The 26,514-nt window shown below is 76.1% G+C and overlaps 5 protein-coding genes across 6 annotated transcripts; 1 reads left to right on the top strand and 4 right to left on the bottom strand.

The window, feature by feature from the left end:
• Window positions 1-101: 101 nt before the first annotated feature.
• On the bottom strand, window positions 102-8,384 carry LOC138060994 (interleukin-17 receptor C-like). The gene is made up of 27 exons (XM_068907451.1): window positions 8,264-8,384; window positions 8,133-8,154; window positions 7,726-8,039; window positions 7,508-7,619; window positions 7,355-7,399; window positions 7,012-7,151; window positions 6,858-6,917; window positions 6,667-6,721; window positions 6,340-6,524; window positions 6,161-6,257; window positions 5,932-6,053; window positions 5,788-5,856; window positions 5,658-5,715; window positions 5,472-5,567; window positions 5,347-5,385; window positions 4,639-5,191; window positions 4,560-4,591; window positions 4,298-4,422; window positions 3,011-3,093; window positions 2,820-2,930; window positions 2,637-2,728; window positions 2,371-2,547; window positions 2,153-2,248; window positions 1,823-1,906; window positions 1,590-1,685; window positions 1,373-1,516; window positions 102-1,282 (listed from the first exon to the last, which is right to left on the bottom strand). The coding sequence occupies exons 1-27, from the start codon at window positions 8,351-8,353 to the stop codon at window positions 1,062-1,064; spliced, it is 3,318 nt and encodes a 1,105-aa protein (XP_068763552.1). The 5' UTR covers window positions 8,354-8,384; the 3' UTR covers window positions 102-1,061.
• Window positions 8,385-9,764: 1,380 nt separating this feature from the next.
• IL17RE (interleukin 17 receptor E) lies at window positions 9,765-14,229 on the bottom strand. Its single transcript, XM_068907450.1, has 16 exons — window positions 14,131-14,229; window positions 14,028-14,043; window positions 13,369-13,818; window positions 13,117-13,223; window positions 12,898-13,021; window positions 12,686-12,825; window positions 12,513-12,581; window positions 12,355-12,421; window positions 12,076-12,257; window positions 11,939-11,986; window positions 11,798-11,843; window positions 11,526-11,674; window positions 11,376-11,444; window positions 11,234-11,285; window positions 11,058-11,153; window positions 9,765-10,931 (listed from the first exon to the last, which is right to left on the bottom strand). Exons 1-16 carry the CDS (start codon window positions 14,227-14,229, stop codon window positions 10,318-10,320), a joined length of 2,328 nt encoding a protein of 775 aa, XP_068763551.1. The 3' UTR covers window positions 9,765-10,317.
• Window positions 14,230-14,459: 230 nt separating this feature from the next.
• On the bottom strand, window positions 14,460-22,780 carry TTLL3 (tubulin tyrosine ligase like 3). 2 transcript variants are annotated; one of them, XM_068907663.1, is made up of 11 exons: window positions 22,643-22,780; window positions 22,251-22,395; window positions 21,965-22,082; window positions 21,536-21,664; window positions 21,333-21,447; window positions 20,803-20,977; window positions 20,558-20,706; window positions 20,220-20,463; window positions 19,710-20,145; window positions 15,465-15,571; window positions 14,460-15,356 (listed from the first exon to the last, which is right to left on the bottom strand). In XM_068907663.1, the coding sequence occupies exons 1-11, from the start codon at window positions 22,737-22,739 to the stop codon at window positions 14,894-14,896; spliced, it is 2,178 nt and encodes a 725-aa protein (XP_068763764.1). In that variant the 5' UTR covers window positions 22,740-22,780; the 3' UTR covers window positions 14,460-14,893. The 2 variants fall into 2 exon arrangements, with proteins under 2 accessions (XP_068763764.1, XP_068763763.1); XM_068907662.1 differs by lacking the exons at window positions 14,460-15,356; window positions 15,465-15,571 and adding an exon at window positions 18,433-19,269 and having other exon boundaries at window positions 21,909-21,973; window positions 22,471-22,673.
• On the top strand, window positions 16,132-18,163 carry RPUSD3 (RNA pseudouridine synthase D3). Its single transcript, XM_068907065.1, has 8 exons — window positions 16,132-16,178; window positions 16,716-16,798; window positions 16,880-16,924; window positions 17,021-17,117; window positions 17,191-17,298; window positions 17,382-17,454; window positions 17,560-17,686; window positions 17,766-18,163. The coding sequence occupies exons 1-8, from the start codon at window positions 16,132-16,134 to the stop codon at window positions 18,101-18,103; spliced, it is 918 nt and encodes a 305-aa protein (XP_068763166.1). The 3' UTR covers window positions 18,104-18,163.
• Window positions 22,781-23,502: 722 nt separating the features above from the next.
• ARPC4 (actin related protein 2/3 complex subunit 4) lies at window positions 23,503-26,497 on the bottom strand. The gene is made up of 6 exons (XM_068907664.1): window positions 26,203-26,497; window positions 25,613-25,731; window positions 24,822-24,933; window positions 24,644-24,739; window positions 24,330-24,500; window positions 23,503-23,773 (listed from the first exon to the last, which is right to left on the bottom strand). The coding sequence occupies exons 1-6, from the start codon at window positions 26,203-26,205 to the stop codon at window positions 23,768-23,770; spliced, it is 507 nt and encodes a 168-aa protein (XP_068763765.1). The 5' UTR covers window positions 26,206-26,497; the 3' UTR covers window positions 23,503-23,767.
• Between the last annotated feature and the right edge of the window lie 17 nt (window positions 26,498-26,514).

The raw sequence follows: 26,514 nt of genomic DNA, 5'->3' as shown, positions 1-26,514 counted from the left end.
CCCGGCGGCCTGGAGTGACGCAGCGAGGGTGGGTGCGCCGTGGGGCGAGCGATCCCCCCCCCGGCCCCCCCCCGGGCCCCAGAGAGCGCCGAGCAGCCGGGCCGGGTGCGCAGAGGTTTATTTCCTGAGCTACGGCTAACACGGACAGACGGACGTGCCCCGACGGACAAACGCCACGGCCGCCTTCATGCAGCAGGCAGGCCCCGGCGGTGCGGGGCAGGGCCCGGGGGGGCCAGGAGCCCCCCGCCGCCCTCCCCCTGCCCGGCGGCAGAGGCTGGCGGGGGTGAAGGGCTCTGCCCTGGGGCCGAGGGACGCGGGAGGGTTTGGGGGAGTCGGGGGGGGGGGGCTGAGCGGGGTATCGCATCCGCCAAAGCCAGCCCGGGAGAGGACAGGACCCCGCGGCGGGGACCCCGGCACCTCGCTGCTCCCCGTCGCCGCCTCCCTCGGCTTTCGGTCCCCTTCCCGGCACCCCGGCGGGGGGGGGGGGGTCCGCGAGCCCAGCTCTGCCGCCCGGCTCCGCCAGAGCGGGGTCCGCCCCCCCGGGAAAACCCGAACGCGCGGGGGCCCGCGGGCCCGGCCAGCAGGTCCCAGCTCGGCCGCCTGCTCCCGGGCGCCCGAAAGACGCAGCCCTCCAGGCTCCCGAGAGCAGGAGCAGGTCGGAGCTCTCCCGGCGCCACCTTCCCCGGGTCAAAGCATCCGACCCACCCCGCGTCCCCCAGCGTCACAGCGCCAGCCCTCTGCTGCAGCGCGTAACGGCGGGGAGCGGCGCGCCGTGCCCCCCGGCAGCCCCAGGCCCGCGGCTCCGAGCAGCTCAGCATCGCTGCGCTTGCGGGAGCGGGGATCCGTGCGGGGTGCCCCGGAGAGCCCCGGCCCATAGCGCTTGTTCTGCAGCACGGGGCAGAGAGCTGAGACCCTACTCTAGCAGGGGGTTATTGGGGGGGGGGGGGTCTCATGCAAGGCAGGCGCAGCCCCCAAGCACGCCGCGCACCGGATCCGGCCTCGGGAGGGGGAGGCAGCCTCGCTCCGAGAGCCCCGCGCCCCGGCCCGAGCCACGTCCAGAGCTATCTACCCTTCATGAAGCCGTCGAGGACGCGGTCGCCGCGATCGGAGAGCCAGTAGCCGGCCATGGCGGCCACGGCCCCGATGAAGATGGCGGTGAAGACCATGTCGCCCTTGGCGGCCAGCGTGGCGAGGGCGCAGATCACCACGCCGAAGAACATCTGCTGCAGCACCACCACCTCGTCCTCCGTCACGTCGTCGAAGAAGCCCTTCTCCGGGGCGTCTGCCAGGAAGGGCGCTGGTGGGCGAGGGCACGGCAGGGCGCGCGCACAGCCCCGCGCCGCCCTCCCCGGCGCCCCGCGTCAGGCCATACCGGGCGGCTCGTCCTCCACGCACTGCCCGTCCCTGCGGAGGTGGCCCGGGGCGCACACGCAGCGGTAGCTGCCCTCCGTGTTCTCACAGACCTCCCGCGCCCCGGCGCACACGGGCTCCTCGGCGCTGGCGCACTCGTCCACGTCTGCGGAGAGGGACGCGGGGCTCAAGACGGCGGCGCCGGGGCCAGCGCCCGGCCCGGCGGGGAGGTCACTCACCGAGGCACTTGGCTCCGTCCCGCCGGTAGCCCTTGTTGCACTTCTTGCAGCGGGCTGGCCCGGCGCCCATGCAGCCGATGCAGGCGGTGGAGCAGTCTGCGGCGGGCGCAGCGGGCAGGATCGGTGCCCGGCCACCGGGCGCGGACAGACCCACTCCATCGCCAGGGATCTGGGTGGGGGGGGGGGATGCCAGACACCCCCGCCCGCCACCCCGCGCCGCGCGCGCCCCTGACCTCGGCACTCGTAGGAGCCCTCCGTGTTGACGCAGAACTGGTTGGCCCGGCAGTGCGCCATCTCTGTGCCGCACTCGTCTACGTCTGCGGCACACAGGGCAGGTGAGCGGGGCGCGCGCCGAGACCTCGGCCCGCCCCGCAGCCCGGACCCCCGCCGCCCTGCCCGCCGCCCACCACCACCACCCGGCGGCGCTCGGCGCCCCGCCGCCGCCAGCCGGGACCTCGGCACCCGCCGCCGCCGAGCGCGGGCTGCACGGCGAGCCCTCGGCTCCTCCGTCCCGCCGCCTCCCCGAACCGCCCCGCGGGCCAGGGCGCCGCGCAGCCGCTCACCGATGCAGCGGCGCTCGTGCAGCACCCAGCCCCGCTTGCAGCGCAGGCAGCTGGAGTCCTCCGGCCCCGTGCAGCGCCCGCACGCCCAGTAGCACTCTGCAAGGAGAGGGCGGCCGTGGGCGCCGGCGGCGGGGTGCCGCCACCGCCGCTCCCCCCGCCACCACCATCAGAGCGGGGTGCCCAGCCCAGCGCCGCCCCGCTCCCCGGCCTCGACCTACCGGCGCATACCAGGTGGCTCTTGTTACGCGCCGCCTCGTAGTAGCCGTCGCCGCACTCGGAGCAGAAGGGGCCGCCGTAGCCCGGGCCGCAGACGCAGAGGCCGGTGCCGCGGCGCGTGCCGTCGCCGTCGCATCGGCCGTTGCCGCTGCAGGGCTGCCGGGGCCCGCCGGCACAGGCTGCGCGGAGACGGAGCGGGCCGGCTGCCAGGCGGGACGGGGCAGGGCACGCCGCCGGCGCGACCCGCTCGCCCGCCCCAGCAACTCACGCAGGCACTCGGGGCCGTAGGTGCCGGCGGGGCAGCACACGGCCAGCTGCTCCACGCACAACCGCCGGAAGAAGTCGGGATGCTGCTGCCGCCTGCGGGAGGCGGGGGACGGGGCGCTCAGGCCACCCGCCGGCTGGGCTGGCCCCCCCGGCGGCCCCCGTCCCGTGTCCCCGCCGCGCTCACTCGTGAAACCACCAGCGCTCCACGTGCTCCTCGGCGCGCTCCAGCAGCTGGTGGCAGGCGAAGTCCGAGGGCGCGCACACGCTCTCCAGCACCTCGAGCAGCCGGGTCTCGCTGCGGGCCGGCGGGGGTCAGCGCGGGCACGGCCGCGGCGCCCCCCCCCCCAGTCCCCGGCCCCCCCCGCCGCTGCTCACCTGTGCTCGTACTTGGCCAGCTTCTCCTCCTCCCAGGCCGTGTTGCCCCCGCCGAAGCCCTCGCGCTCCGTCCGCTCCAGGCCCTGGGCGCGCGGCGTGGGCAGGGCACTCGTGGGCTCCCCCCGGCGGTGTCCCCCCCCCCAAAACCAGACTAAAGAGCCTATTCCACCCCCCCACCGCATCTCCCCATGTCATGCACCATGTCGGCACCAGCCCGTTGTCACCCCTTGTCCCCTGAACCGTGTCACCCCCGGGCCCCCCCCACCCCACAAAGTGCCACCTCCTACCCACGTCCTCCTCCCTGTGCCACCCCTGTGCCCCCCGCCAGCCCCATGAGCTCGACCAGCCCTCCCAGTGTCACCCCACGCGTGAGTCACCCCCGTGTCCCTCAACCCCATGTCCTGTGTCGTCCCCCCCGTGTCATCTGTGTCCCCCACGCACCAGGAACTGCATCATTCCCGGGGCCCAGACACCATAGTGCCACCTCTGTGTCCCCCTAGGCCCAGGGGCTGTATTACCCCTGCCAGTGTCACCCTCAGCCCATGTCACCCCCATGTCCCCCAACACCATGGGCTGTGTCACCCACCCCAGTGTCACCCCTGTGTCCCTCAACACCATCGGTTGTCACCCTCCCAGTGCCACCCCCCTGTCCCCCAGCCCCAGGGGCTGTGTCATCGCCCCAGTGCCACCCCATGCCAGTGTCACCCCCCATGTCCCCCAACACCACGGCTTGTGTCACCAACCCCTGTGTCACCCCATGCCCATGTCATCCCCCCACGGTCACCCCATACCCATGTCACAGCCACGTACCCCAGACCCAGACACTGCCACCCACCCCAGCGCCACCCCACGCCCGTGTCACCCCCACGTCCCCCAGCCCCAGGGGCTGTGCCACCCCCAGGGCCACCCCACACCCGTGTCACCACGTCCCCTAGACCGAGGGGCTGTGTCACCCCCACGTCCCCCAGCCCCAGGGGCTGTGTCACCCCCAGGGCCACCCCACACCCGTGTCACCACATCCCCTAGACCGAGGGGCTGTGTCACCCCCATGTCCCCCAGCCCCAGGGGCTGTGTCACCCCCAGCGCCACCCCACACCCGTGTCACCATGTCCCCTAGACCGAGGGGCTGTGCCACCCCCAGCGCCACCCCACGCCCGTGTCACCCCCACGTCCCCCGGCCCCAAGGGCTGTGCCACCCCCAGCGCCACCCCACGCCCGTGCTGCCCGCCCCACGCGTGCCCCCTGCCCCGTCCCCCCTCCGCGTCCGCGGCCCGCGGCGCCCCGCACCCTGCTGAAGCTGTCGGCGAGGCCGCGGCAGGCGCGGCACGGCTCGGGCTCGGGCTCGGGCTCGGCCCCGGGCCCCCCGGCCCCCCCGGCCCCCCCGGCCGCCGCCAGGCCCAGCAGCAGCAGCGCGGCCGCCAGGCGCCGCCGCCACCGCCCCATCCTCGCCCCGCCCCGCCTGGCCCCGCCCCGCCCCGCGCCCACGTGGGGCCGCGCCCCGCCTCGGCGCCCGCCGGCCAATAGCCGAGCGCCGAGCTCCGCGCGTCACTCCCGGCCTCCCCCCCCCCTCCCCCGCCGCGCCTTAAAGGGGCCGCGCGACACGGTCACCGTCAGCGCCGCTTTATTGCCCGGCCGCCAGCGCCCGCTGCAGCCGCGCCGCCACGGGCGCCACGTGCGGCTCCAGCCGCCGCCGCCGCCGCCCGGGCCCGGCCAGCGCCCGCAGGAAGGCGCCGGTCTGCGAGGGCAGGGCGAAGGCCGGGGCGCGGCGCAGCGCCGGCGGCACGGCGGGCACGGCCGCCTCCAGCCGGGCCACCACGTAGCGCCCGGCGCCCGCCGCCAGCGCCGGCAGCGCGCACGACAGGGCGGCGGCGAAGGCCTCGCACGGCCTCGCGCCCTCGACGCCTCCGCTCCCGCCGTCCTCCTCCTCGTCGGCCCAGCGCCGGGCGGCGGCGGCGGCGGCCGGCGAGAGCAGCAGCACCACGGTGTCGCCGCCCCGCAGCGCCCGGCCGTGCTGGGCGTGCAGCCAGGGCAGCGGCCCCGCCGCCGCCGCCTCGCCGCCACCCGGCGCCGCCGTCACCGCCAGCCCCAGCGGCCGCAGGGCCGCCGCCAGCGCGCAGGCCGCCCGCTCGGCCACCGGCTCCGCCGCGTGCAGCACCAGCGCCCGCCGGCCCCGCAGCGGCCCTGCGCCACACCGTCAGGCGCCCGCTCGGCCCGGCTCGCCCTCGCCCGCTCCCTCCCCGGCGCCCCTGCGCCGCCTTTCGGGGGAACCCCCCCTCTTCCCCGTGCCAGCCCCGCCGCCGAGGCCGACGGCCTCCCTCCCCCGGCCCCGCGCTCACCCTCGGCGCTGCGGTCAGCCCGCAGGGTCTTCAGCCAGCCTGCGGGGAGGAGAGCGGGTGAGGCCGGGCGCCGGTGCCAGGACCCCGCCGCCCCGCGCCGGGGCGGGCACGGCGTCCCCGCTCACCTTTCACGTCCTCCTTCTTGAGCAGCAGCAGGAGCAGGAGGCAGGCGGCGCCGAGCAGCGCCGCCATCCAGGCCAGCGCCCAGCGGGCGTGCAGGTCTGCGGGGCGGCGAGGGCTTCAGCGCCCGCCGGCGACCCCCCCCAACGCCAGCACCGCTCCCCCAGCCCCGCGCGGCCGGGGGTACTCACACTTGTGTAGGGGACAGGCCCAGAGCGCCGCGCCGGTGCCGTTCTCCCCGTGCCAGACCTGGGCAGAGACGGCGACGGGTCACGCACCGCCCCGGGCCGTGGCGCCGGCCGCCCCGCCGCCCGCGCTCACCTGCGCGCACTGCCCTGTCGCCACGTCCTGCCGCAGCCGCTGCTCCAGCAGCCCGGGCCGGCCGGCTCCCTGCCAGGACGAGAGGGGTGAGCCGGGCGCCCTGGCTCGGGGACCGCCGGCCGCGGGGACCCCGGCGGGCCGTACCGTGCTGGTGAAGCTGGCGAGCGGCGTGCACGTGCCCCGCTCCAGGGCGCACAGCGAGGCGTTGCCGCCGGGCCCCCGGCTCTCCAGCAGCAGGAGGTCGTCCACGCGGCCGGGCAGCGCTCCTGCGGACAGGGCGCAGCGCCGGTTCGCCCGTGGCGGCGCGCACCGCCGCGGCACGCACCGCCGTCCCCCCCAGCCCCAGCCCCATCCCTGCCCGGGCGGTACTCACGGTCCCGCAGGCACTCGGTCAGCCGGACCTGCCCGCCGCTCCGCGCCTGCACGCAGAGGTTGGGGTGCGGCCGCAGCGCCCTGAACTCCTGGGGTCCCTGCGGGCAGAGGGGAGGCTCCGGCAGCGGGGCGCGCCGCGCGGGACCCCGCCGCCCCGGCCCTACGGGGACGCGCGCTCACCTCCGCCGCCACGGGCTGCTGCAGGTGCGGCAGGGCTTGGCAGGGCCCGGCGGGCTCCGGCCGCCAGCAGGGCACCAGCTCGGCCGGGAGGTCGCAGGGGGCCGAGACGGAGCAGGTCAGCGAGTCGCCGGTGTCGTGCAGCGCCAGCCGCGTCCGGGCCCAGAGCCGTTCCCAGGCTTCAGCGTCTGCAGCGGCACAGGCAGAGGGGTCTGCGTGCCCCCCCCCCGCCCCGAGCGCCCCTTACCCCGTCCCTGTGTCCCCCAGCACCCCGCACGCACGTGTGCCGCCCCCCCCCCCGCCCCAGCCCCGCTGATCGGGCTCACGTACCATGGGAGAAGGGGCACATGCTGGCCCGCGGCGGGTCCTGGATCTCCGGCCAGACCTGGGGGAGAAGAGGAGGCAGCAAGGCAGAGGCAAGGATTCGGGGTGCCCCGCGCCCGTCGCCGTGGGGCACATCGAAACGAGGGGCATCGCCCCTTCGCCCCGGGGGCAGCCGCGCGGCCCGGCCGGGCGCCCACCTGCAGGCAGAGGCAGGGCAGCACCTCGTCCGCCGGCAGGCTGTAGTTCATGGCCCCGCTCTGCAGCCAGGAAGGAGACGTGTGGGTCGCCCCACGGCGAGAAACCCCGCGGCGGCGGCACGGTGCAGAGAGGGCGAGGGTTTCGGGGACTCACCGCCGTCACGGCGCGGCCGGAGCCGCCGGCGCCGTGGCTCCGGTTCTGGTAGAGCCGCAGGGTGTAGCCGTGCCCGGCCACCGCCTCCTGCACCTGCACGACCGCCTCCTTCGGCCCGCGGGACACCTGCAGCCGGGGCACTGCGCGGCACGCGGCTCAGGGCGCCCCGTGCCGCCCCCGACACCTCCCGCTCGGCCGCGGCTCAGGCCCCGGGGGCTCCCGCGGCCGCCGCCGGGCTGCGGGACGGCGACCGGCGCGGCGCCGACGGCACGGCCGTCCACGCCTGGCCCCCGCGACGACCTGCCCGGCGGCGCGGGCCCAGCCGGGGGACGCGGGTACCCACCTCGGCACAGCGGGACGGCGGCCTGGGCCGCGGGCCAGGAGCAGTCTGCGGGGACAGCAGGGCTCAGCGGGCTGGGAGGGCGCCGGGGCCGGCCGCGGCGGGTGACACCGCCTCGGCCGGCCGGCGGGGTACCCGCGGTCGCGGGGAGCTCACCCGGCACCCGGCGGCTCCGGCTCAGCCTGCGGCGGCTGCCAGCGTCGGTGTAGGCCGTGACGTGCAGCTCGGAGCCCAGCGCCGCCTCGAAGCACTTGAACGTCACCGAGCCCTGGGCAGGAAAACCACGGCGCTGCGGAGCCCGGCCAGCGCCGCCCGCGCCCCGGCACCCTGTCCCCGCGTGCCGGGGGGGGGGGGGAAGCCGCGCCGCTGCCTACCAGGGTGTCCCCGGGGCGCCGCCGCAGCGCCCGCACCTCCACGGCGACGCAGCGGGACGAGGCGTACGCGTGGCCCGAGAGCAGCAGGATCCCGGCGACGGCCGTGCCCGGCGGGCTCTCCCGGCGGCGGGGGGTCGAGGTCGGCGGGGGCCCCGGGCCGGCGGCGGGCTCCAGCGCCAGCTGCAGCCGGGCGCGCAGGCAGGGCGAGCAGTCCGCGGCCCCCGTGCAGCGCAGCGCCGGCTCCAGCCGCAGCCGGGTCGGCACCAGCCCCGGGCCCGACCTCGGCGCCTCCAGGCCGCACAGCGCGTCGGCGTCTGCGGGGAGATGGGGGGGCGGGGGTGTGGGTCGCGCGGGGGTGCCGCCGTGGGTCGGGCGGCGATGGCGCCCCACGGCCGCCTGGCACTTACCGAGCAGGCGGCAGGCCAGGCCCTGGGGGGGGGGTGATGGGCGTCAGGGCGGGGGGGGGGGCGGCGTGGGCGCCCCACGGCGCATCCCCCCCGCCCCCCCACCGCCACGGCCCCCCGCACGCCCGACCCACCTGGGAGCAGGTCAGGGCGTCGCGGGGGGCGCAGCGCCCCACGGCCGCCAGCCCCGCCAGCACCAGCAGCGCCAGGCCCGGCGCCCCCATGGCGGCGCCCACCCCCCCCACCACCGCCCACGCCGCGCTGCCCCCCGGCCACCGCCGCCGCCGCCGGCTCCCTCTTCCTGCTCCTCCGCCGGACACCCGGGTCCTAGCGCGGCGCCGGCGACCGCCCCGGGGTGGGGCCTCCCCCGCGCCCGGACGGGACGGCACGGGGCCCGGGGAGGCCTCCGCGCCGCCCCACGGCGAGGCGCGGGCCTGGGCCTACCCCCGGCGCTGCCGCACGGGGCCCGGCCTGCCCCACGGCCCGGCGCGGCCGCTCGGGCCGGCCCCATGGCGTGGCACGCCCAGCCTGCCCCACGGCCCAGTGCGGCACCTGGGGCCGGCCCCCGACGCGGCACGCCCAGCCTGCCCCACGGCCCGGCACGGCCACTCGGGCCGGCCCCACGGCACGGCACGGGGCCCAGCCTGCCCCACAGCCCAGCGCGGCACCTGGGGCCGGCCCCACGACGTGGCACGCCCAGCCTGCCCCACGGCCTGGCACGGCACCTCGGGCCGGCCCCACAGCATGGCACGGGGCCCAGGCCTGCCCCACGGCCTGGCACGGCCACTCGGGCCGGCCCCACGGCACAGCACGGGGCCCAGGCCTGCCCCACGGCCCAGCGCGGCACCTGGGGCCGGCCCCACGACGCGGCACGCCCAACCTGCCCCACGGCCCAGTGCGGCACCTCGGGCCGGCCCCACGGCATGGCACGGGGCCCAGGCCTGCCCCACGGCCCGGCCTGGCCACTCGGGCCGGCCCCACGGCACAGCACGGGGCCCGGCCTGCCCCACGGCCCGGCGCGGCCGCTCGGGCCGGCCCCACGACGTGGCACGCCCAGCCTGCCCCACGGCCCGGCACGGCACCTCGGGCCGGCCCCACAGCATGGCACGGGGCCCAGACCTGCCCCACGGCCTGGCACGGCCACTCGGGCCGGCCCCACGGCACGGCACGGGGCCCGGCCTGCCCCACAGCCCGGCGTGGCAGCTCAGGCCAGCCCCACAGCAGTGTGATGTGGGGCAGAGGCCAGTGACTCAGGTTGGCCCCACGGTGTGGTACAGGGCCAGATCAGCCCCATAGCAGTGAGGCATGGGGCCAGACCAGCCCCAGAGCCTGCTGCGATGGCTCAGGCCAGCCCCATGGCAGTGCGACCCGGGGCCCAGGCCTGCCCCATAGCTCGGCCCGGGGGCTCAGGCCAGCCCCACAGCGGCAGCGGCGGGGCCCAGGCCCCCCTTGCCGGAGGGGCCGCGCAGGCGAAGCAGCCCCGGCCCCGGATGCTGTGGGAAGCAGCGCCGCGGCCCACCGCGCCGGCTCTGCCCCGTCGCTCCCCTGGGTCCCTGGGGGGCAGCGGGGGGCTCCGGCCCACCGTGGGGGGCACGGGGCTGGGGGGGCTTCCCGTGCCGCTGCACCCCCAGAGCACCCCCCGGACACGCTGCACGGCAGGGTGCGACCGATGCCTTTATTCGGCCCCGATTTACAAAGCTTCAGCCGGGCAGCGGAGCGAGAGGGCGCTCGGGGCTGCGCCGAGCGCCCCGCGGCTGCCGGCCCCGCCGCGGCCCCCGGGTTTCCCCACAGCACGGCGCCTCTCTCCCGGCTGCACCGCCCCAAGGGCCCCCCCGGGAGGCCCCGGCTCCGGATGGACGGACGAGGAGCTGCCTCCGCCTTGGGGCAGCGTCCCCGCTGCCGGCCCCGGCTGCTCTCCAGCGCCGCGGCCCTTCGCTGCTCCTTCCCGCGGCGCGTCCCGGCAGCAGGGCTTTCGGCCCCGCTCGTCCGCCGCCGCCTCTGGGGTTCCCCCGCCGGCACACGTAGCCTTTCCCACGGGCGAAGCCTTCCTGCGCGGCACCGAGCCCCAGCCGTCCTCCTCGGTGCGTGGCGCCAGCCCCTCACCGGGGCATCGGGGCGGCTACCGCTGCCGCGGCGGCCCCTCGGCCCCCGCCGGTGCCCGAGCTCTGCGCGGCTTCAGCCCCGGCGCTCAGGTGCCGGCGGCCTCCCCGGGGCTCGGGGCGGGGGGGTCCCCGCTTCGGGCCCCCTCGCTGCCCTCCGCCTCCAGCAGCCGGAGCAGGAGGCCCTTGGCCCGGCGGCGGAGGCGGCGGGGGGCGCGGGGGGTGCCGCGCAGGGCGCCCAGGAGCCGGGGCAGCTGGCGGGGCAGGCGGTAGGTAGGCAGGGGCCGTAGGGGCCGGGGCACGTCGCGGGGGCTGCAGAGGCGGCTGAAATAGGCCAGCACCCAGCCGCCGGGCCGCCCCGCGCCCCCCGCCGCCGCCCCCAGCTCCCCGCGCAGGCAGGCCATGGCGGCGCCGAAAACGTCGTGGGCGTCCCCGGGCGCCCCGCCGCCCCGCCACAGCCGGGCGCTGCCCCGGCTCCAGAGCAGCAGCACGGTGCCCCGCTCGCGCCCCACGCGGCCCCGCTGGGCGTAGAGCCAGGGCAGCCCGCCGACGCGGCCCACGCCGCCCGCTTCCCACAGGTCGAGCCGCACGTCGCAGCCCAGCCCGGCGCGCAGCACCTCCGCCAGGGCGCACACCAGCCCCACGTGCTCCTCCGAGTCGGGCGAATACACCAGCAGCACGGGCCGGCGGCCAGCCGCCGCGCCTGCGGGCGAGACGGGGAGGTGAGGGGCCACCGGTGACCACCCGGCCCGGCGAGCGGGCGGCGCGCTGCGAGCCGCCGGGGTCGGGACCCCCGGCGCGCCGCCCGCTCTCGCCCCCCGGCTCTCACCGCCCGCCGGCTTGCAGGTGCTGCAGCAGCTCAGCAGCAGGACGGCCACCGCCAGCGCCACCGCCAGCGCCAGCAGCCCGAAGCGCCTGCGAGACACTGGGAGAGGGGCGGTGAGGGGGCCGCCGGCCGCCCCCCACCGCCCGCCCGCCGCCCCCCGCGCCGGGGCTGCCGCTCACCGTCAGGGCAGAGCAGCTGCTTCCGGGCAAAGCGCACGTCCGAGCGCCACACCTGGGGAGAGAGCGGCTGGGTGGGGGGCGCCGGGGGGCCGTGGGGGGCCCCGCCGGAGCAGGGTTCGGGGTTGGGGGGGGGGGATCTTACCAGCACGCAGCTGCCCAGCGCCTCCATGGGCAGCAGCAGCGCCAGCTCGCCGGGGGCAGAGCCCTCCGCCTGCAAAGCGCCCGCAGAGGCGTTGGAGGCGCCCGGCCCGACCCGGCCCGACCCGCCGCCGGCCGCCCCCGCCGCGCTCACCCGCCTGACCGTGTAGACGGGCGACTCGGGCTCGCACTGCCCGGCCCGGGGCTGGCACAGGGCCGCGCTGAAGGCCGCCGGGACGCTGGAGGCGAAGCGCAGGCGCAGCTGCGGCCCCCGGACGCTCAGCGACACGTTCCAGGCGGTCTCTGCAGCCGCCGGCGGAGAGAGGGCTCGCGGCACGGCACGGCGCGGCACCCCTCCGCCGGGACAAGGGGGGCGAGGGGAGGCGGGCGGGCGGCTGCCGCGTGCCCCCGCGCTGCGGGGCTCACCTGGCCGGTGGGGGCACTCCACGTGGCTGCTGTTCCCGTAGGAGAACTGGGGGGGACGGGGTTGGGAGGAGACGGCGGGTCACCGGAGAGGTGCCCCTTCCCCACGCCCCGAGCCGGCTGCGCCCGCCGGCGCGGACTCACCCTGAAGCAGAGCCGGGGGTGCACGTCCACGCTGTCCAGGACGTAGGCCTGCCGGGGGCAGAGAGCGCGGCGGTGCTTGCAGCCCGGCCCGGCCCCCCGGGGGCATCCCGCGGCGCCCCTGGCCCGGGGTGCCTCACCTGCTCCTCCTCGCTGGCCGTGGAGTTGGGGATGTCGTGGCAGGGCGCCGGGCCGGCGGCCGCCTCCTTCCAGCACAGCGCGGCCCGGGGGCGCAGCAGGCAGCTGGCGCTCAGCACCATCGCCATCTGGTCCTTGCCGCTGTAGTCATGGAAGCGCACCGAGGACCACAGCTCGGGGCCGTCTGCGGGGTGCAGGCTCAGCACGGCGGCGGCCCCGGCGGGACCCTCCCCGCGTGCCCCCCCCCCGCCGCCCCAACCCCTCCGGCCGCCCCCGCTCACAGGCTGCCGGCTGCTCCACGAAGGGGCACCTCTTGCTGCGCAGGCTGTCGCCGTGCGGGTAGGAGGCCTGGGGGAGCAGGGCAGCGCGCTCAGAGCGGCCCGCGCCCCCCGATCCCCCTCCCCGAAGGCCGTGGAGGTGCAGAGACCCGGCGACGCACCTCGATGCACAGGCAGGGCACCAGGAACTCGTAGGGCAGCAAGACCCGTCGGCCCCCCGGCACCAGGACCTGGTGGGGGAGCGGAGGCGGCGTGAGCTCGCCGGGAGCGTGGCCACCCCACCGGGACGAGCCCAGCTGGGGGGGGGGACAGCGGGGACAGCCGGAGCTGGTACCTGCTGGTGGAAGGGTCTGGGCAGCTCCTCGCACTCCAGGGCCAGCTGGTGGCACAGCCGCACCATCAGGGCAGGGCCGCGGGGCACCGACACCGCGATGGCCCTCGCCTCGGGCACCCAGCTGTGGGTGAACGTGGGTCCTGGCGGAGCACGCGCGGGGTCAGCCGGGCTTCGGCGCCCCGGCGCGGCTCCGCGGCGACGGCCCGGCTCACCCGGCGGCTCTGCAGCGACCCAGCAGCTCCGGCTGATGGCCAAGCCCCGGTCGGGGATGGTGTGCAGGGAGACGAGGACCCGCCGCCCGCTCTCGGCGGGGAAGCAGTCGAACTGCACCTGCCACTGCGGCGAGCCGGGGCTGAGCGGGACGGGCGCCCCAGCAGCCTCCCCGGCTCGCCACTCCCAGCCCGGCCCGCAGCCCCCGGCGCCGCACTCACCGGCGAGCCGCCCGGCGCCCCGCGCCGCCTCCACACCTGCAGCCAGCTGGCCCTGTTGGAGCGCAGCTCCAGGAAGTCGAGCTGCAGCCCGCGGACGCCGCTGAGCCCTGCGAGAAAGCGGCCCGCCGTGCCGCTCTGACACGGGCGGTCCGGCGCGGGGGCGCGTCCCGCCGGGGAGAGCCCGGGGGCTCGCGGTGCGCCCCTGCGGCCCCATCCGCCGCGCCCCGTGCACCGGCGGCCCCCTGCCCCTACCTGCGGCGGGGAGGGCCAGGCGCACCCGCAGGCATGGCTGGCACGGCTGCGGCGGCTGGCACAGGCGGGCCGTGCTCAGCACCAGCGCGGGCGGCTCCAGCGGCGGCCCGGCCCGGACGGGCTGGCGGCAGCGGGGTCTGCTCAGCGTGCTGTCGGCTGGTGGGGAGCAGAGCGGAGCCGTGCACCGGTGGCACCGGCACCAGGGGAGCCCCAGCACCGGGAGAGCCCCAGCACCGGGGCAGCGCCGGGCACCAGCAGCCCCGTGCACCGGGAGAGCCCCAGCACCGGGGCAGCACCGGGCACCAGCAGCCCCAGCACCGGGGGAGCCCCAGCACCGGGGCAGCACCGGGCACCAGCAGCCCCAGCACCGGGGGAGCCCCAGAACCGGGGCAGCACCGGGCACCAGCAGCCCCACGCACCGGGGAAGCCCGTGCCCGGGAGAGCCCGGCCCTGGAGAGCTCCGCGCACCCGGGGAGCCCCGGCACCGGGAGAGCTCCGCACCGGGGCAGCCCGTGCCCCGGGGGAGCCCCGGCACCGAGACAGCGCCGTGCCCGCAGCCCTGCCCCCGCTGCCGGCCGCGCCGCCCTGCCCGCGCCCCGCAGGACCGGCACCGCCACCGGGACCCGAGACCGGCCCGCCCCGGCGCCGGGGCTACTCACCGGTGGCCCTGCACTCCTGCAAGCAAAGACACGGCGGTCAGCGCGCCGTCCCCGCCGGGACCCGGTCCCCGCCGCGGCCCTCCCCGGCCCCCCCGGCGCTTACGAAGTTGGCGGAGACCCGGAGGCGGCTGACGGTGGCGGCGGCGGCGAGGAGGGCGGCGGCGGCGGCGAGCAGCAGCGCGCCGGGCACCGGGCGCCCCATGGCCGAGCGCGGCGCACGGTGCCCTCCCGCCGCCGGGGGCCGGATCCCCGCCCCGCGCCGCCCCTCCCCGGGCGGGCCCCGCCGCATTCCTCCGGCGGCACGTGCGGCCGCCCCGACGCTACGGCGACGGGCGCCGCCCGGGGGCGGCGCGACCTGGTTGCGGTGGCGCTTCCTGCGGCGGCGGCCGCCTCCGTGGGAAACCACCCCGCGGGGCACAGCGCACGCACACGCACGGTCCAGGGTGCTTTATTTCCATATCGCTACACACGCGATGACGGGGGGTGGTGGGTGCCGGCACCTCTTGCAGGGGTTGGGTTACCGGTGCATCAGCAGCCCCGTCCCGGCCTTCGTGCCGCCCACGTGAAGCCGTGGCGGGCAGGGACACGGCTCAGCCACGTTGGTCCCTGGAGACGCCGGAGGCAGCAGCCCCCACACTCTGCCGGGCAGCTGCCGGGTGTTGCCTCCTTTGGCCCCACAGCGCTGCCGGCCTGGGCAAGGCCAGCAAGCCCCAAGTGCCCCCCACCCCGTCCCTCCCGCTGCCCCCAGCACATCCCTGCTGAGGTGACAGAGGACAGAAAAGGAGCCCCCCAGAGCTCCAGCCCCCCTCTCCCCAGGTCTGCAGCCGGGAGCAGCACGCATGCATGCTCTGCCCCCCCAGCCCCACTCATTTCTTCTTCTTCTCCTGCGTGCTGGTGAACCAGGAGTCCAGCAGCTTCTTGCTGTAGTAGAGTTGCCAGCCGTGCACCTGCGCGGCCACCACCACCACCAGGTACATGACAGACACCGCGGAGAAGCCGAAGATGAAGCGATAGGCCTTGCCGTGGCGGTAGAGCTGCTGAGCCATGGGGAACATCTCCATGGTGCCGTAGATGAGGGGCGCCACGGAGAAGAGGCCGGTGCTGATCATGGACAGCACCAGGTAGCTGATGTTGTTGCGGGGGAAGGAGAGGAGGCCCAGGAGGGACGGGAGGATGCTGAGCAGGTACGGGTACTCCCACTGGTAGGGCATGGCCACCTGGTCGTGGGGCAGCAGCTTGAGGTGCCCCACGCACATCTGGGCCAGCAGCAGCAGCCAGATGGCCACGTGCATGTAGATCAGCTTCTTGATCTCAGACTTGAGCGCCACGCTGCAGAGAAAGACCGGCTGTGAGTGCCTGCTGGCAGGGACGGAGCCCCAAGGCAGCCTGGCGGGGGGAGCCCCGTGAGGGCACAGGGTCCGGGGGGCAGGACGCTACCTCATCTGGTAGTGCGAGGCCACGCGCTCCCGGTGCTGGTAGTCGCTGCCGTCGGTGCCGGTGGCGCGGGGGCCCCCGCGGGAGGCCATCGCGCTGGCACAAGCTGCCTGCGGACGGGCAGCCAGAGGTGGAGTTGAGCCCCTGCCCTGGGACGCCCTGCGACCGCCCCGTCCCCCCGGACGGCCCCGGCACCCCCCAGCGGCAGCCCCAGGCCGGAGAGCCCCCGACAGCAGCCCGGGACCCCCCGATGACAGCCCCGGCCCTGGGACCCCCCCCCCCCCGTGGCAGCCCCGGCCCCGAGACCCCGGTGACGGCCCCGGCCCTGGGCCCCCCAGGGGCAGCCCCGAGACCCCTCCTCGCCGGACAGCCCCGGCCCTAGGATGCCCCCCGCCGGTGACAGCCCCGGCACCGGGCTCACCCCGTTCCCGGGCGCCCCGAGCCCCCCCGCCCCACCGCGGCCCGGCCGCCGCGCCCCTCCGCACCCCACCTGCCACCGGGCCGGGCCGCTCTACCCGCACTTCCGGCTGTCTATGGACCGGGCTGCCCCTATCAGAACGCTCCCGCGGTCACGCACCGCCGGCCGCTCTGCGCGCCCGGAAGCTAAGCTCTATGACCGCTGCGGAGCGGTCTCTCCTCGGGCCCGCCCCCGCGCAGGCGCAGTGGCAGCATGGCGGGCGGGGGCAGTGCCGCGCGCGTGCTGGCGCGCGCCGCAGGGTCAGCGGGGGCGCGCGCCGCGGGACACGCGTGGGGCGGGCTGGGGTGCGCGTGGGTGTGCGGGGAGCTGCGACGGGGACACGCGGGTGAGGGGGCGCGTGGGTGCGCGGGGAGCTGCGACGGGGACGCGCGGGGGGCGGGCGGTGGCACGTGGGACTGCGGGGAGCTGCGGCGGGGGCACGTGTGGGGACGTGGGCGGGGGCGCGTGGGTGCGCGGGGAGCTGCGGCGGGGCGGGCGGGGGGGAGCGGCAGCTGGAGGCAGGCGTGTGGACACGCGCGGGGCAGACGCGCGGCTGAGGGGACACGCGTGGGGTCCGGCCGGGGTGCGTAGGGGGCTGCGGCTCGGGGACAGCCGTGAGGGCCTGGCCTGGGTGTTGGGGGACCGCGTGGGGCAGGGGCTGTCAGGGCAGCAGGGGCTGTCAGGGCAGGGGACGCCAGCGGGGGAAGGTGGGGAGGGGGCTGTGGGGCGGGGACACGCGGGGGGGGGGGGGCAGCCCACGCCGCCCCGGCCCACGCTGCCCCTGCCCGGCGCGGCAGGCGGGGGCGAGGCGGCGTGGGGGGGCCGCCGGGCCCCGAGGAGACGCTGGCGCTGCTGGAGGCCGCCGTGGTGCACCGGGAAGGTACCGCAGCCGGGGGGTGGGGGGGGGACGGGGTGGGGGCGGCAGCGGGGGCCGCGCTGACCCCGGTGCCGTCCCTCGCAGGAGCCCTGCTGGCGCTCAGCAAGCCGCCGGGCCTGCCCGTGTGCGGTGAGTGGGCGCCCGGCCGCCGGCGCGGGGTGGGGGGATGCAGCGGGGGGGCAGGGGGGGGGCGCTGGGGCCGGCGCTGAGCCCCCGGCGTGGCAGGCGGCGGCGGGGAGCTGAGCCTGGCGGCGCTGCTGCCCGCGCTGAGCCGGCGCCTGGGCCTGCCGGCCGAGCTGCACGTGGTCAAGGCGCCCGACAGGTACGTTTTGGGGGGGGGGGGTCTGGGGAGCGGGGCGGACACCCACCCCCCCAGTGCCAACCGCTTCCCGCAGGGAGAGCTCCGGCCTCGTCCTGCTGTCCGGCTGCCGCCGCGCCACCGAGCAGCTCCAGCGCTTCTTCGCCCGAGCCCGCCGCGGCGGCCACTACCCGGCCACGTACTGGTGAGCAGCCGCCGCCGCCGCGGGGGTCCCGTGGGTGCCCGTCCCCGGCTGACCCCCCCTCCCGAACCGTGCTGTCCCCGCAGTGCCGTCACCGTGGGCGTCCCGGCGGAGCCGGAGGGCGAGGTGCGCGCGGCGCTGCGGTGGCTCGGCGGGGCGGTAAGGCAGAGTGGTCGGGGCGGGATGGGACGGGACGGGGACAGACGGACGGACGCACGCAGGCGCGCGGGGCCGCTGCCCGACGGCCGGCTCCGGCGCCCGCAGGCGCTGCCCGTGGCCGCCCCGTCCCGCCGCAGCCTGGCCAGCAAGGAGGTGAAGACCACCCTGACGCGCTACCGGGTGCTGGGCGCCTCGGCGGGCTGCGCCCTGCTGCAGCTGCAGCCCAAGACAGGTGGGTGGCGGCGGCGGCGGGGGGACGGGGGGACACGTCCCCGCGGGCTCCGGCCGCCCTGACGCCGCTCCGGCCGCAGCCTTCCCCGGACAGCTCCCGGCGCACCTGACGCTGCTGCTGTGCCCCGCGCTGGGCGACCGCCGGGGCTCTGCCCGCCTCGGCCGCGTCCTGGGCCAGCCCTTCCTGCTGCCCCCCGCCGCCGCCGGGCCCCCCGCGCCGCTGCCTGCGGCCGAAGCGCGGGCGCCGCTGCCGGACGAGGAGCTGGCGCGCAGGTTGGGGCCGGGGCGCTACCGCCGCCTCCCGCTGCACCTGCACCTGCAGCGGCTGGCGCTGCCGGCGGCCGTGCTGACGGCCCCGCCGCCCCCCTTCTTCCTGCGCACCCTGCGCCTCCTGGGGCTGCCCGGCCCCGCCGGCTGAGCCCGCCGCGCCGCCCCCGCCGCATTAAAGGCTGCTCCGCGCCCCCGGGCTGCTCCCTGCCTTTTCTTTGCCGCGGTTCCCCCCCCCCCCCCCGCCCCGACCGCCGCCGAGCTCTGCAGCAGGCGAGCGCGGCGGAGCTGCCGGCGGCGCCGGTTCCCGCGGCCGCGATGCCGCCGCGCGCGGGAGAACCGGCTCTGCCCCGCCGCGGCTTGTCCGGGGCGGTGAGGGGGTCTCGCCCCGTCTCACCGCTGCCCCCCCGCGCTGGAAACGCGGCCGCAAAGCGGGAGCCCCCCCCCCCATGCCACCCGCCCCACAAACGGGCAGAGCCTTTCTGCCTCGCGCAGGCATGTTTTCCCGACCCAGCGTTTGGGCTGGGCGCTGGCCCCCCCCCCCCCAGCCCGGCCGCAGCAGCCGCAGGACACCCGCCGGTCCCCACCGGCGTCCTCGCGGAGCCCGCCCCGGCCGCCTCATGCCGCGCAGCTCTTCCGCCTCGGCGTCCCCCTGGGAGCCGCCGCGCGCCTTTTGCCCGACGGACGGCGGCAGGGGCGAGGGCTGGGGTGCCGGAGGTCGGGGCCGGAGGCCGGGGAGGGGGGCGCAGCCCCGGCGCTGGGCGGGCCGGAGGGGAAGAGGGCCGTGCCGCGAGCGTGGAGGGGCTCGGGGGCTCCCGGGAGGCGCGGGAAGGGCTGGGGCAGGCTGGCCCGGGGCTTCGCCTGCGGCCGGCCGAGGCGCGGGAGCCCGCGGGGCGCTGGGCGGCCGAGGGAGCAGAGCGGGAGGGAGGGCAGCCGGGACACGGCGCGGCTCGCCGGGCTGACCGTGCCCCCCCGCCACGCCGGGTCCCCGAAGCGCTGCGGTGGCGGCGAGGTCCCCTCCGAGGAGCTGGCCGCGCCGGGCGGCACCCGCTGCCTCTCGTGAGCCGGCTCGTGGGGCAGCGCCAGCCTGCTAGCAGGGGTCCAGGTCGCCATTGCCACCTCCGGGGGCCGGGGGAGCCCCGCGGTACGGCGCCGGCGGGGCATGCGCACGCTCGGGACGGGCGGCGGGGGGAGCCGCTGGCTGTGGGGCGCGCTGCCAGGGGGCCGAGGGCTGGCCGGCGGCGGCGGCGGCTTTCCCAGCGTGGAGCCTTCCACCAAGAGCTTCATGCCCACGTAGTGGGGTACGGGCACGGCCGCCTGCGGAGGAGGCGGGGGCACGTAGGGGGGCACTGGCACGGAGCTGCTCTGCCCAGAGCCCGCATCCGCCCAGCCGCGAGACCCCATCCCTCAAGGCCATCAGGAAGGCCAGCAGCCAGGACCTGAGTCCCCCAAAGGGTCCCCCCCTGCGGGACACGTCCTTTAGCCCTAAAGTTTTGGGCTTTCCCTATGGTCCTTTTGGCTTCTTGACCTTGGAAGCACGCTCCTCCTGGCCTGTATCCCGTTTCTTCTGCTGCCAGTGGCTTTCCTGGGTCAACCTAAGGCTTGGGTCAACCTAAGGCTTGGGTCAACCTAAGGCTTGGGTCAACCTAAGGCAACACCAGATGGAGCCCATGCAGCTCCTGCATTGCTGCAGGTCCTGGCCCCAGCTGGCTGGAGATGGACATGGGCATGGCCAGGCTCCCTCCAGCCCTGCTCACCTGCTTGTAGATGAGCTCAAAGGCGCCCGTGGGGCAGTTGCGGTCAGCCTTGCGGTCGATGACCACGCGGAGCGTGTCCCGCTGGACGCCGGCGCAGAGCCGGCTGGTGACCGCCGTGGAGGCGGCCATGGTGGGGCTGGCGTTGATCTCCAGCAGCCAAGGCTGGAAGTCCTCCCCGAAGACAAAGTCCGCCCCGTAGAGCTCGAAGCTGCCCTTGCGGGACTGCACCAGGTCCTGCGAGGCCTGCACCGCGTGCACGATGGCCGCCTTCATGCCGGGCACCATGACGTCGGGCCAGGCGCGCGCCTGGCCCTGCTGCTCCAGGTAGGCCTGGAACTGCTGGGAGGACCACATGTTGTCGGCGGGCAGCTGGGGGTGACGGCCCCGCGCGTTCTCGTAGTGCTTCTGGATGGAGTTGTTGCAGAGGTGGATGGCGCTGGGGCGGAGAGAGCGGGGTCAGCGCCGGCGGCGGGCGGTGATGGCGGCGGCGGGGGGCGCTGCCGGACTCACGTGTCCAGGCTCTGCAGGGAGAAGGGCTGGGTGGAGAAGCGCAGGTAGCTGTCGCGGTAGAACCAGACGGTCAGCGGGTTCCAGTCGGTCACCAGGAACCACTGGCGCACGTCGAACTTGGTGCCGAAGATGAGCAGGGGCCGCTCGATGTACTTCTGCACCACCCACTTGCCGTCCTTCACCAGCAGCGGGTTGCGGTCCACCAGCCGCAGCACCTCCTCCAGGCGAGCCAGGCAGACGATCCCTGCGCGACACCGGCCGCCGTGCCGCAGCGGCGGCGGGAAAGGCTCGGGCCGGGCGCCGCTCCCCCCCTCCACCCCGGCCCGGCCCTCCTTTACCTCTACCCCGGGACTTGGCCCCGGGCTTCACGATCCAGACGTCGTGGTCGCCCTCCATGTCCAGCTGCGGGAGCAGCGCCGCCAGGTGCCGCAGCACGGCCCGGCTGCGCTCCAGGAGCACGCCGGACGCCTCCGGCACGGCGCCCTCGCTGCGGGCGGACGCGGCCGGTGCTCAGGGCCGGCCGCCCCGCCACCCGCCGCCGGTTCCCCCCCCCACCCCGCAACCCGCCGCCGCCGGCACTTACTGCACCACCCGGTAGTAGCCCTGCAGGAAGCGGTCCCAGGCGGCGCGCGGGGCCGACACGGGCTCCTTGTCGATGTCCTGGTGCCGCAGGCTGCTCAGGTGCTCGCCGCACGCCCGCAGCGCCTCCTCCACCAGCCGACCGGGCAGGAGGGGAGCACGCCCCGGCTCGGCGCCCGCTGCGAGGGCCGCGGGGTGAGCGCCCCCCCCTCGCCACCACCACCACCCCAACCTCGGCGGGCCGAGGGGAGCAGCGGGGAGGTGCCGAAAGCGGGGCCGGGGAGGGGGGGGAAGCGAGGAGCGGCTCTGCCCGCCGGGACGGCGCGCTCACCCGGCGTCTCGCTGGCGTCCGGGGGCGGCTGCGGCCCGCCGCGCGCCCCCTGCGCCCTTCGCAGCACCACTTTGAGGAGGCTGCGAGCCGCCGTGAGCTGGAAATCCTCTGCGAGAACCCGGGTTGGGGGGGGGGGAGGAAAGCGCGTGAGCCGGCGCCGAGCCCCCGGCGGGGACGCCCCGCGCGCCCGGGACCCCGCTCACCGATGAAGGCTTGCTTCTCGTCCGCGGCCCCCAGGCGATAGCAGCGAGGGAAGAACGTGTCCGCGTCGGCCTGGTCGAACCAGTGCAGGTTGCGGAGGTTGAGGCACAGCCCGGCCTGGGGGGAGACGGGTGAGCGCCCCGAGGGCGGCCGCGGCGAGGACGAGGTGGGGGGGGTTGGGGGGGGGGGCTGCGGCCCGGCCCACCTTGGTGGTGAAGGAGCCCGCCTTGGCGTAGTGGTTCACCACCTGGTCCTTGCGCAGCCGACGGCAGTCGACGGCGTCGCGGCGGCTGGTCCAGATGAAATACGGCGGCTGGTTTCGGAGCAGGTGGGACTGCGGGCGGGAAGGGGGGGCCCCGGGGTGAGACGCCGGCGGGTCCCTACTGCCCCCACCTCGCCAACCAGCCTGATCCCCGCCCCCCGTCCCATCACCCCTTCCCTCTCGTCACCCCACCGTAACACCATCTCCGGTGCCCCAGGTGACCCCTTTCTCCTCATATCTGCCCCAGCTTCCAGCGACCCCCCCGCCTTGTCCCAGCCTCCCCCAACCCTTCAGCCCCAGCCTGCACCCGGCTGACCATGAGGCTGTAGGTGCCACTGAGGTCCTCATCCCGCTCCTCCTCCTCCTCCTCGCCTTCCTCATCTGGGGAAGGTCGGGAGTCAGCGCAGCCCGGCGTGGGCGAGGGGCTCGGCGACCCCGGCCAGGGGGCAGGCTGGGTTGGGGGGACGGGGCCGCGCAGGGTGGGACCTCCCTGCCAGCGGGACATCCCACCATTAGGTCCCCTTCCCGGGGCTCGCAGCACCCCCAGGCCCTGCCCCGGGAAGCTCACGCGCCGTGTGGTGGCCGCGGGGAGCACGGAGAGTCCGGGCACAGAAAATTTTGGGGTCCTTGGGGAAAGCCGTGCCCACGCCGCCCTCACCTTCCCAGGCGGCGGCACCGGGAAGGCGCTGGCGCCCGGGCCCTGCCTCGCACGCGAGGGAGAACTTCTTCTCCACCCAGCCGCGGGCTCGCAGCAGGCTCCGGATCACGGGGTAGGGGCCTTGCAGCATGAAGATCTTCTTTTGCTGGTGAGGGACGGCGGTGGAGCTGAGCGCGCTGCCCCGCGCCGCAGGGACCGGGGGGCCGGCGGCAGCCCTCACCTCGATGGCCCTCTCCACGCGCAGCCGGACCCGCTTGAGGCGCTCCGGGTTGAGCGAGGGGCGGCCGCCGCCGCCACCCTCCATCGCCGCGCGCCCTGGGGGAGAAGAGCCCCGGCTCGGCAGCCCCCACCTCGCCGCCGGGCCGGGCCGCCGGGGAGGGAGAGGCTCCTACCGTCCTGCCGCCGCCGCCGGGCGGCCGTGGGGGCGGGCAGCCCCTCCGGGAAGGGGGGAGGCAGAGCCCCTTTCTCCGCCGCCCGCTCCATCCGCATGGCGGCACCTCGGCCCAGCGGCGCGACCCTGGAGCTGCCCTCCTCGCCCGCCGGGACCGGGGGGCTCCGAGGGGGCCGGCGGCGTGCCCGCAGTGGGGCTGCAGCCCTGCAGGCGCAGCCCGCCGCCCCTCACCCCGAGGGCTGCTCGCCCCGCGGCCGCCGGCGGCCTGCCGGCCCCCGAGCCATGGCGCGTCCCGCGGCGGCCTGGGGGCACGGAGAAGCCGCTAGCGGCGCTGCCTCCGTCGGACGCCCCGGGGGGAGAAGACAGGGTGCTCGCTGCCGCCCCGGGGCTGGCGCAGCCGTGGCAGGACGGTGCCGGCAGCCTGGAGAGGCCCCAGGCCCAGGCGCCCGCACGGCTCCTCCGCCCCGCGCTCCGGAGCTTGCAGCGCAACGCGTGCGGCCCCTGCAGCCCCCCTCGTGCCCCCCCAGCCCCTCTCGTGCCCCCACCACCGACACCATCCTACCCCCCAGCCCTCCGCACCAACACAGCCCCCCCAGACCTCCTCATGCCCCCCCCCGACCCCCCTTCATCCCCCATCGTCCCCCACAGCCCCCCTAAATACCGCCCCCCCCGGACCCCGCTGTGCCCCGGCCCGGCCCGCACCGTCGGGGCCGCCCCCGCTGTTTGGCGTTGCCATGGCAGCGCCGCCAGGCCCCGCCCCCTGCGCCGCCAGGCCCCGCCCCCCCGCTCAAGAACCGGCGCGGGGAGGGGGGGGGAAACGGTGTCCCCCACCGCCAGGCAGGAGGGAAGCGAGCAGCCGAGTTACAGCAAACGAGGAATTGTTAAAAAAAAGAAAAACAAAGGGGGAAGGGAGGGGAGGGAAAAAACCAAAGGAGGAACGAAGAGCAGGGAGTCGGCACGGTCTGACACGAGCACGGTTCGCTTCAGGACACCCGGTCCTCTCGCCCGTCCCCGCGGACGGCTCCGTAGCATCTGGCGGCTTCTCCTCTCTTCCGCAGGCGGCGAGGCCGGGCTGCGGCCGGCCCCGCGGGGACGCCGGAGAAGCCAGGGAGCTCAGCACCACGGTTCAGAACTGCAAGGCAAGAAGGGAAGGCACAGGGCCGCTGACTGCCGGCTCCTCGCGCGCTCGCCCTCCCCTCCCGCGCCCAGCGTGCCATCCGCGCTGCGCCGAGGCGGCCTCAAGCCACGTCTGGCTGATCAGCAGGGACGGAGACGAACGATAACTGCCGTTCGGCACTGCTTGGATTGTGGAGCTCTGCGCTCACTTCCCTGCCTCCCCTCGCCCTGGGGACCGCGCAGCTCGTCTCAGCAGTCCGCGTCCCGCAGCTGCCGCTCGCGCCCTAGCAAAGCGCCAGCCCGCTGGCAGCCTTGCAAAGCTGGCGCGTCACGCTGCGCTCCTCTCTCACTGAGGAGGGAGCAAAGCGGGCAGTAGCTCTTCCAGGTACCCCCACCCGCTCCCCACGTGATTCCCCTGCCCCAAAGGGCACCTTCCCAGGGGGCTGCCGCCACCTGCGCCACAGACGGGGACAGCCCGGGGCCAGGCTTCCGCGCGCGAGGGTCACGGCAGGCCGGAGCTGCACCCTCGTCCAGAGACACGGGAACCATCGCCTCCCGCTTTAGAGCCTCACGTTCTTGAGGAACTCCTCTGCCACGATGCGAGCCCTGGCGTTGACAGACAGCTTCATCTCACTGATCTCCTTGTCGATCTCCTCCATGAAATGGATCACAAAGTCCACGAGCTTGTGCTTGTACATCTGCTCTGTGTGGAAGTTTGTGATCAAAAAGCTGATGTCGTAGCCCTGGAGAAGAGAGAAGTGGCAGAAACAGTTAGCGCACCAACCCCGTGAGCACACGTCCTCTTTCGGCTCCGGAGACCCCCCTCTCCCCAGCAGTGCCAAAAGCACAGCAGGATGCTGCTCTGCAGCTCCACGGGTCACCTCACCTCCACAGGCTTCCTGCGCAGGATGAAGAAGTTCTCAGCCCTCATCATCATAAAACGCATGAATTTATGGCACAAGATCTTCTCGATCTCATCAGCCTGCAGAGAGAAAGCAGAAGTGAGGCTTCCTCCAAGCAACACACAAGCCACCAGCCTGTTCCCTCCCCTCCCACCAGCTCACCTGTTTCACTGCAATGCTGACTCGCACAGAGTTAATGGATCCCTCTATAAGGACCTTTTCCTTCTCGTTCCTGCTGATGATCACTGGCTGCAACAGCAGCTCTTTGCTGCTTCTGTGGATGCAAGAGAAGCTCAGCACTGATTAACGAGCACTTGCTGGCCACACAGGGCATGCAAGCAGGGAGCTGCAGGGATCACAGCCAATACGGACACTTGGGAGTTTGTTTTGTGCTCCAACACGATGCTTTCCACCTCCCAGGCACACGCATCATGAAGGCAGATCCTCCCTCCTCTTTGCAGTTTCTCAGCTCCCGGGCTGACCAGCCCCATCGCTGCCTGGTGGCAGCTGCTGAGTGCAGAGGCCTCTCCAGCCTGCACAGTCCCCTCGCGTCAGGCCCAGACATGCTAAGCAAAGGCAGCAGTGACTAGATGGGATTGTTTTTTGGTGTAAAAACCCCAACAAGAATTAACCCATCCCAGTGTCCAAAACCAGGACTCAGTTCCCAGTGTCCAAAACCAGGACTCAGTTCCCAGTGTCCAAAACCAGGACTCAGCTAGGCTCAGGAACAGTGCTGGACTCAGTGCACTAAAACCAGAGCAGAGACCGTTTTCCCCGTGCTGCTAAAGCTGAGCTGGCAGCGTCGCAGCACAACAGCTCCACAGGGACACGCTGGCCCCGGAAACCAGCCAGAGGCAGAGCAGCAGCCCGGGGGCAGCTGCCTCCAACGAAAGGATGGCGGAGGGCCCGAGCGGAGCGGGGGCCCCGCAGGCACAGCCGCCCCCTGGCCGTACCTGACTTCCACCTCGGGCTTGTTGTGGCGCTCCACGACCTGCGAGGAGAAGTTCTCCAGGCACAGGGCGGCCTGCAGCGTGGCGCGCACCGCGTTCAGGTACGGGCGCAGCGTGGCGGTCTGCGGGGACACGGCGTCAGAGCTGGCAAACGGTGCGGCCCACTGCCCCCCACCCCGGCTCGGGCCCCCCCACCCCCAGCTCGGGACTGCCGCCCCCCCAAACCCCCAGTCATCCTTCTCAGGCCCCCCCCACCCGCCTAAAACCCCAGCCCGCCCCAGCTGCCCTCCTCAGCCCCCCCACCCCACCCCAGGCTGGGGCCTTCCGCCCCCCCCCCAAACCCCCAGCTCGCCCCAGCCGCCCCCCTCAGGACCCCCCCACCCCCGACTCGGGCCTGCCGCCCCCCTAAACCCCCAGCTCGCCCCAGCCGCCCCCCTCAGGACCCCTCACCCCCGGCCCCCCCGCCCGCCCCCAGTCCACCCCCATCAACGCCCCCCGGTCCGCTGCCGGCCTAGGCCCCGCCAACCCCCCCGCCAGGTCCCTCCATCCGCCCCCGGGCCCAGCCACACAGCCCCCGCCACCCCCCCCCCTACCATGGTGGCGGCTCCGGTCCGGTCCCGGCAGGCGGAAGTAGCTGTCCCCGGCGGCTCCTCTCTTCCGGGATGGCCGGGAGCTCCCACTGCAGCGGGAGGGGGGGTCGGGGGAGGCTCCCGCCGCGCGCCGAAGGGCGCGGGCCGCACCGAGCTGGCCTCGCCTCACCGCGCAGAGGAAAGTGACGGCGGCGGGCACGGCGGCTCGCGATGGCGGTGCGCGATGGCGGCGGCCCGCTCATCCCCCCCCGCCCGCCCGCCGCGTTGGTATAGTCCCGTCACTGCATCCATATTAGGGAAGGCAAAAAGAGCGTG

Source organism: Struthio camelus, chromosome 14 (genome assembly GCF_040807025.1).
Source record: "Struthio camelus isolate bStrCam1 chromosome 14, bStrCam1.hap1, whole genome shotgun sequence".
Classification (NCBI taxonomy): Eukaryota; Metazoa; Chordata; class Aves; order Struthioniformes; family Struthionidae; genus Struthio; species Struthio camelus.
This window is presented reverse-complemented; position numbering and strand designations above follow the sequence as displayed.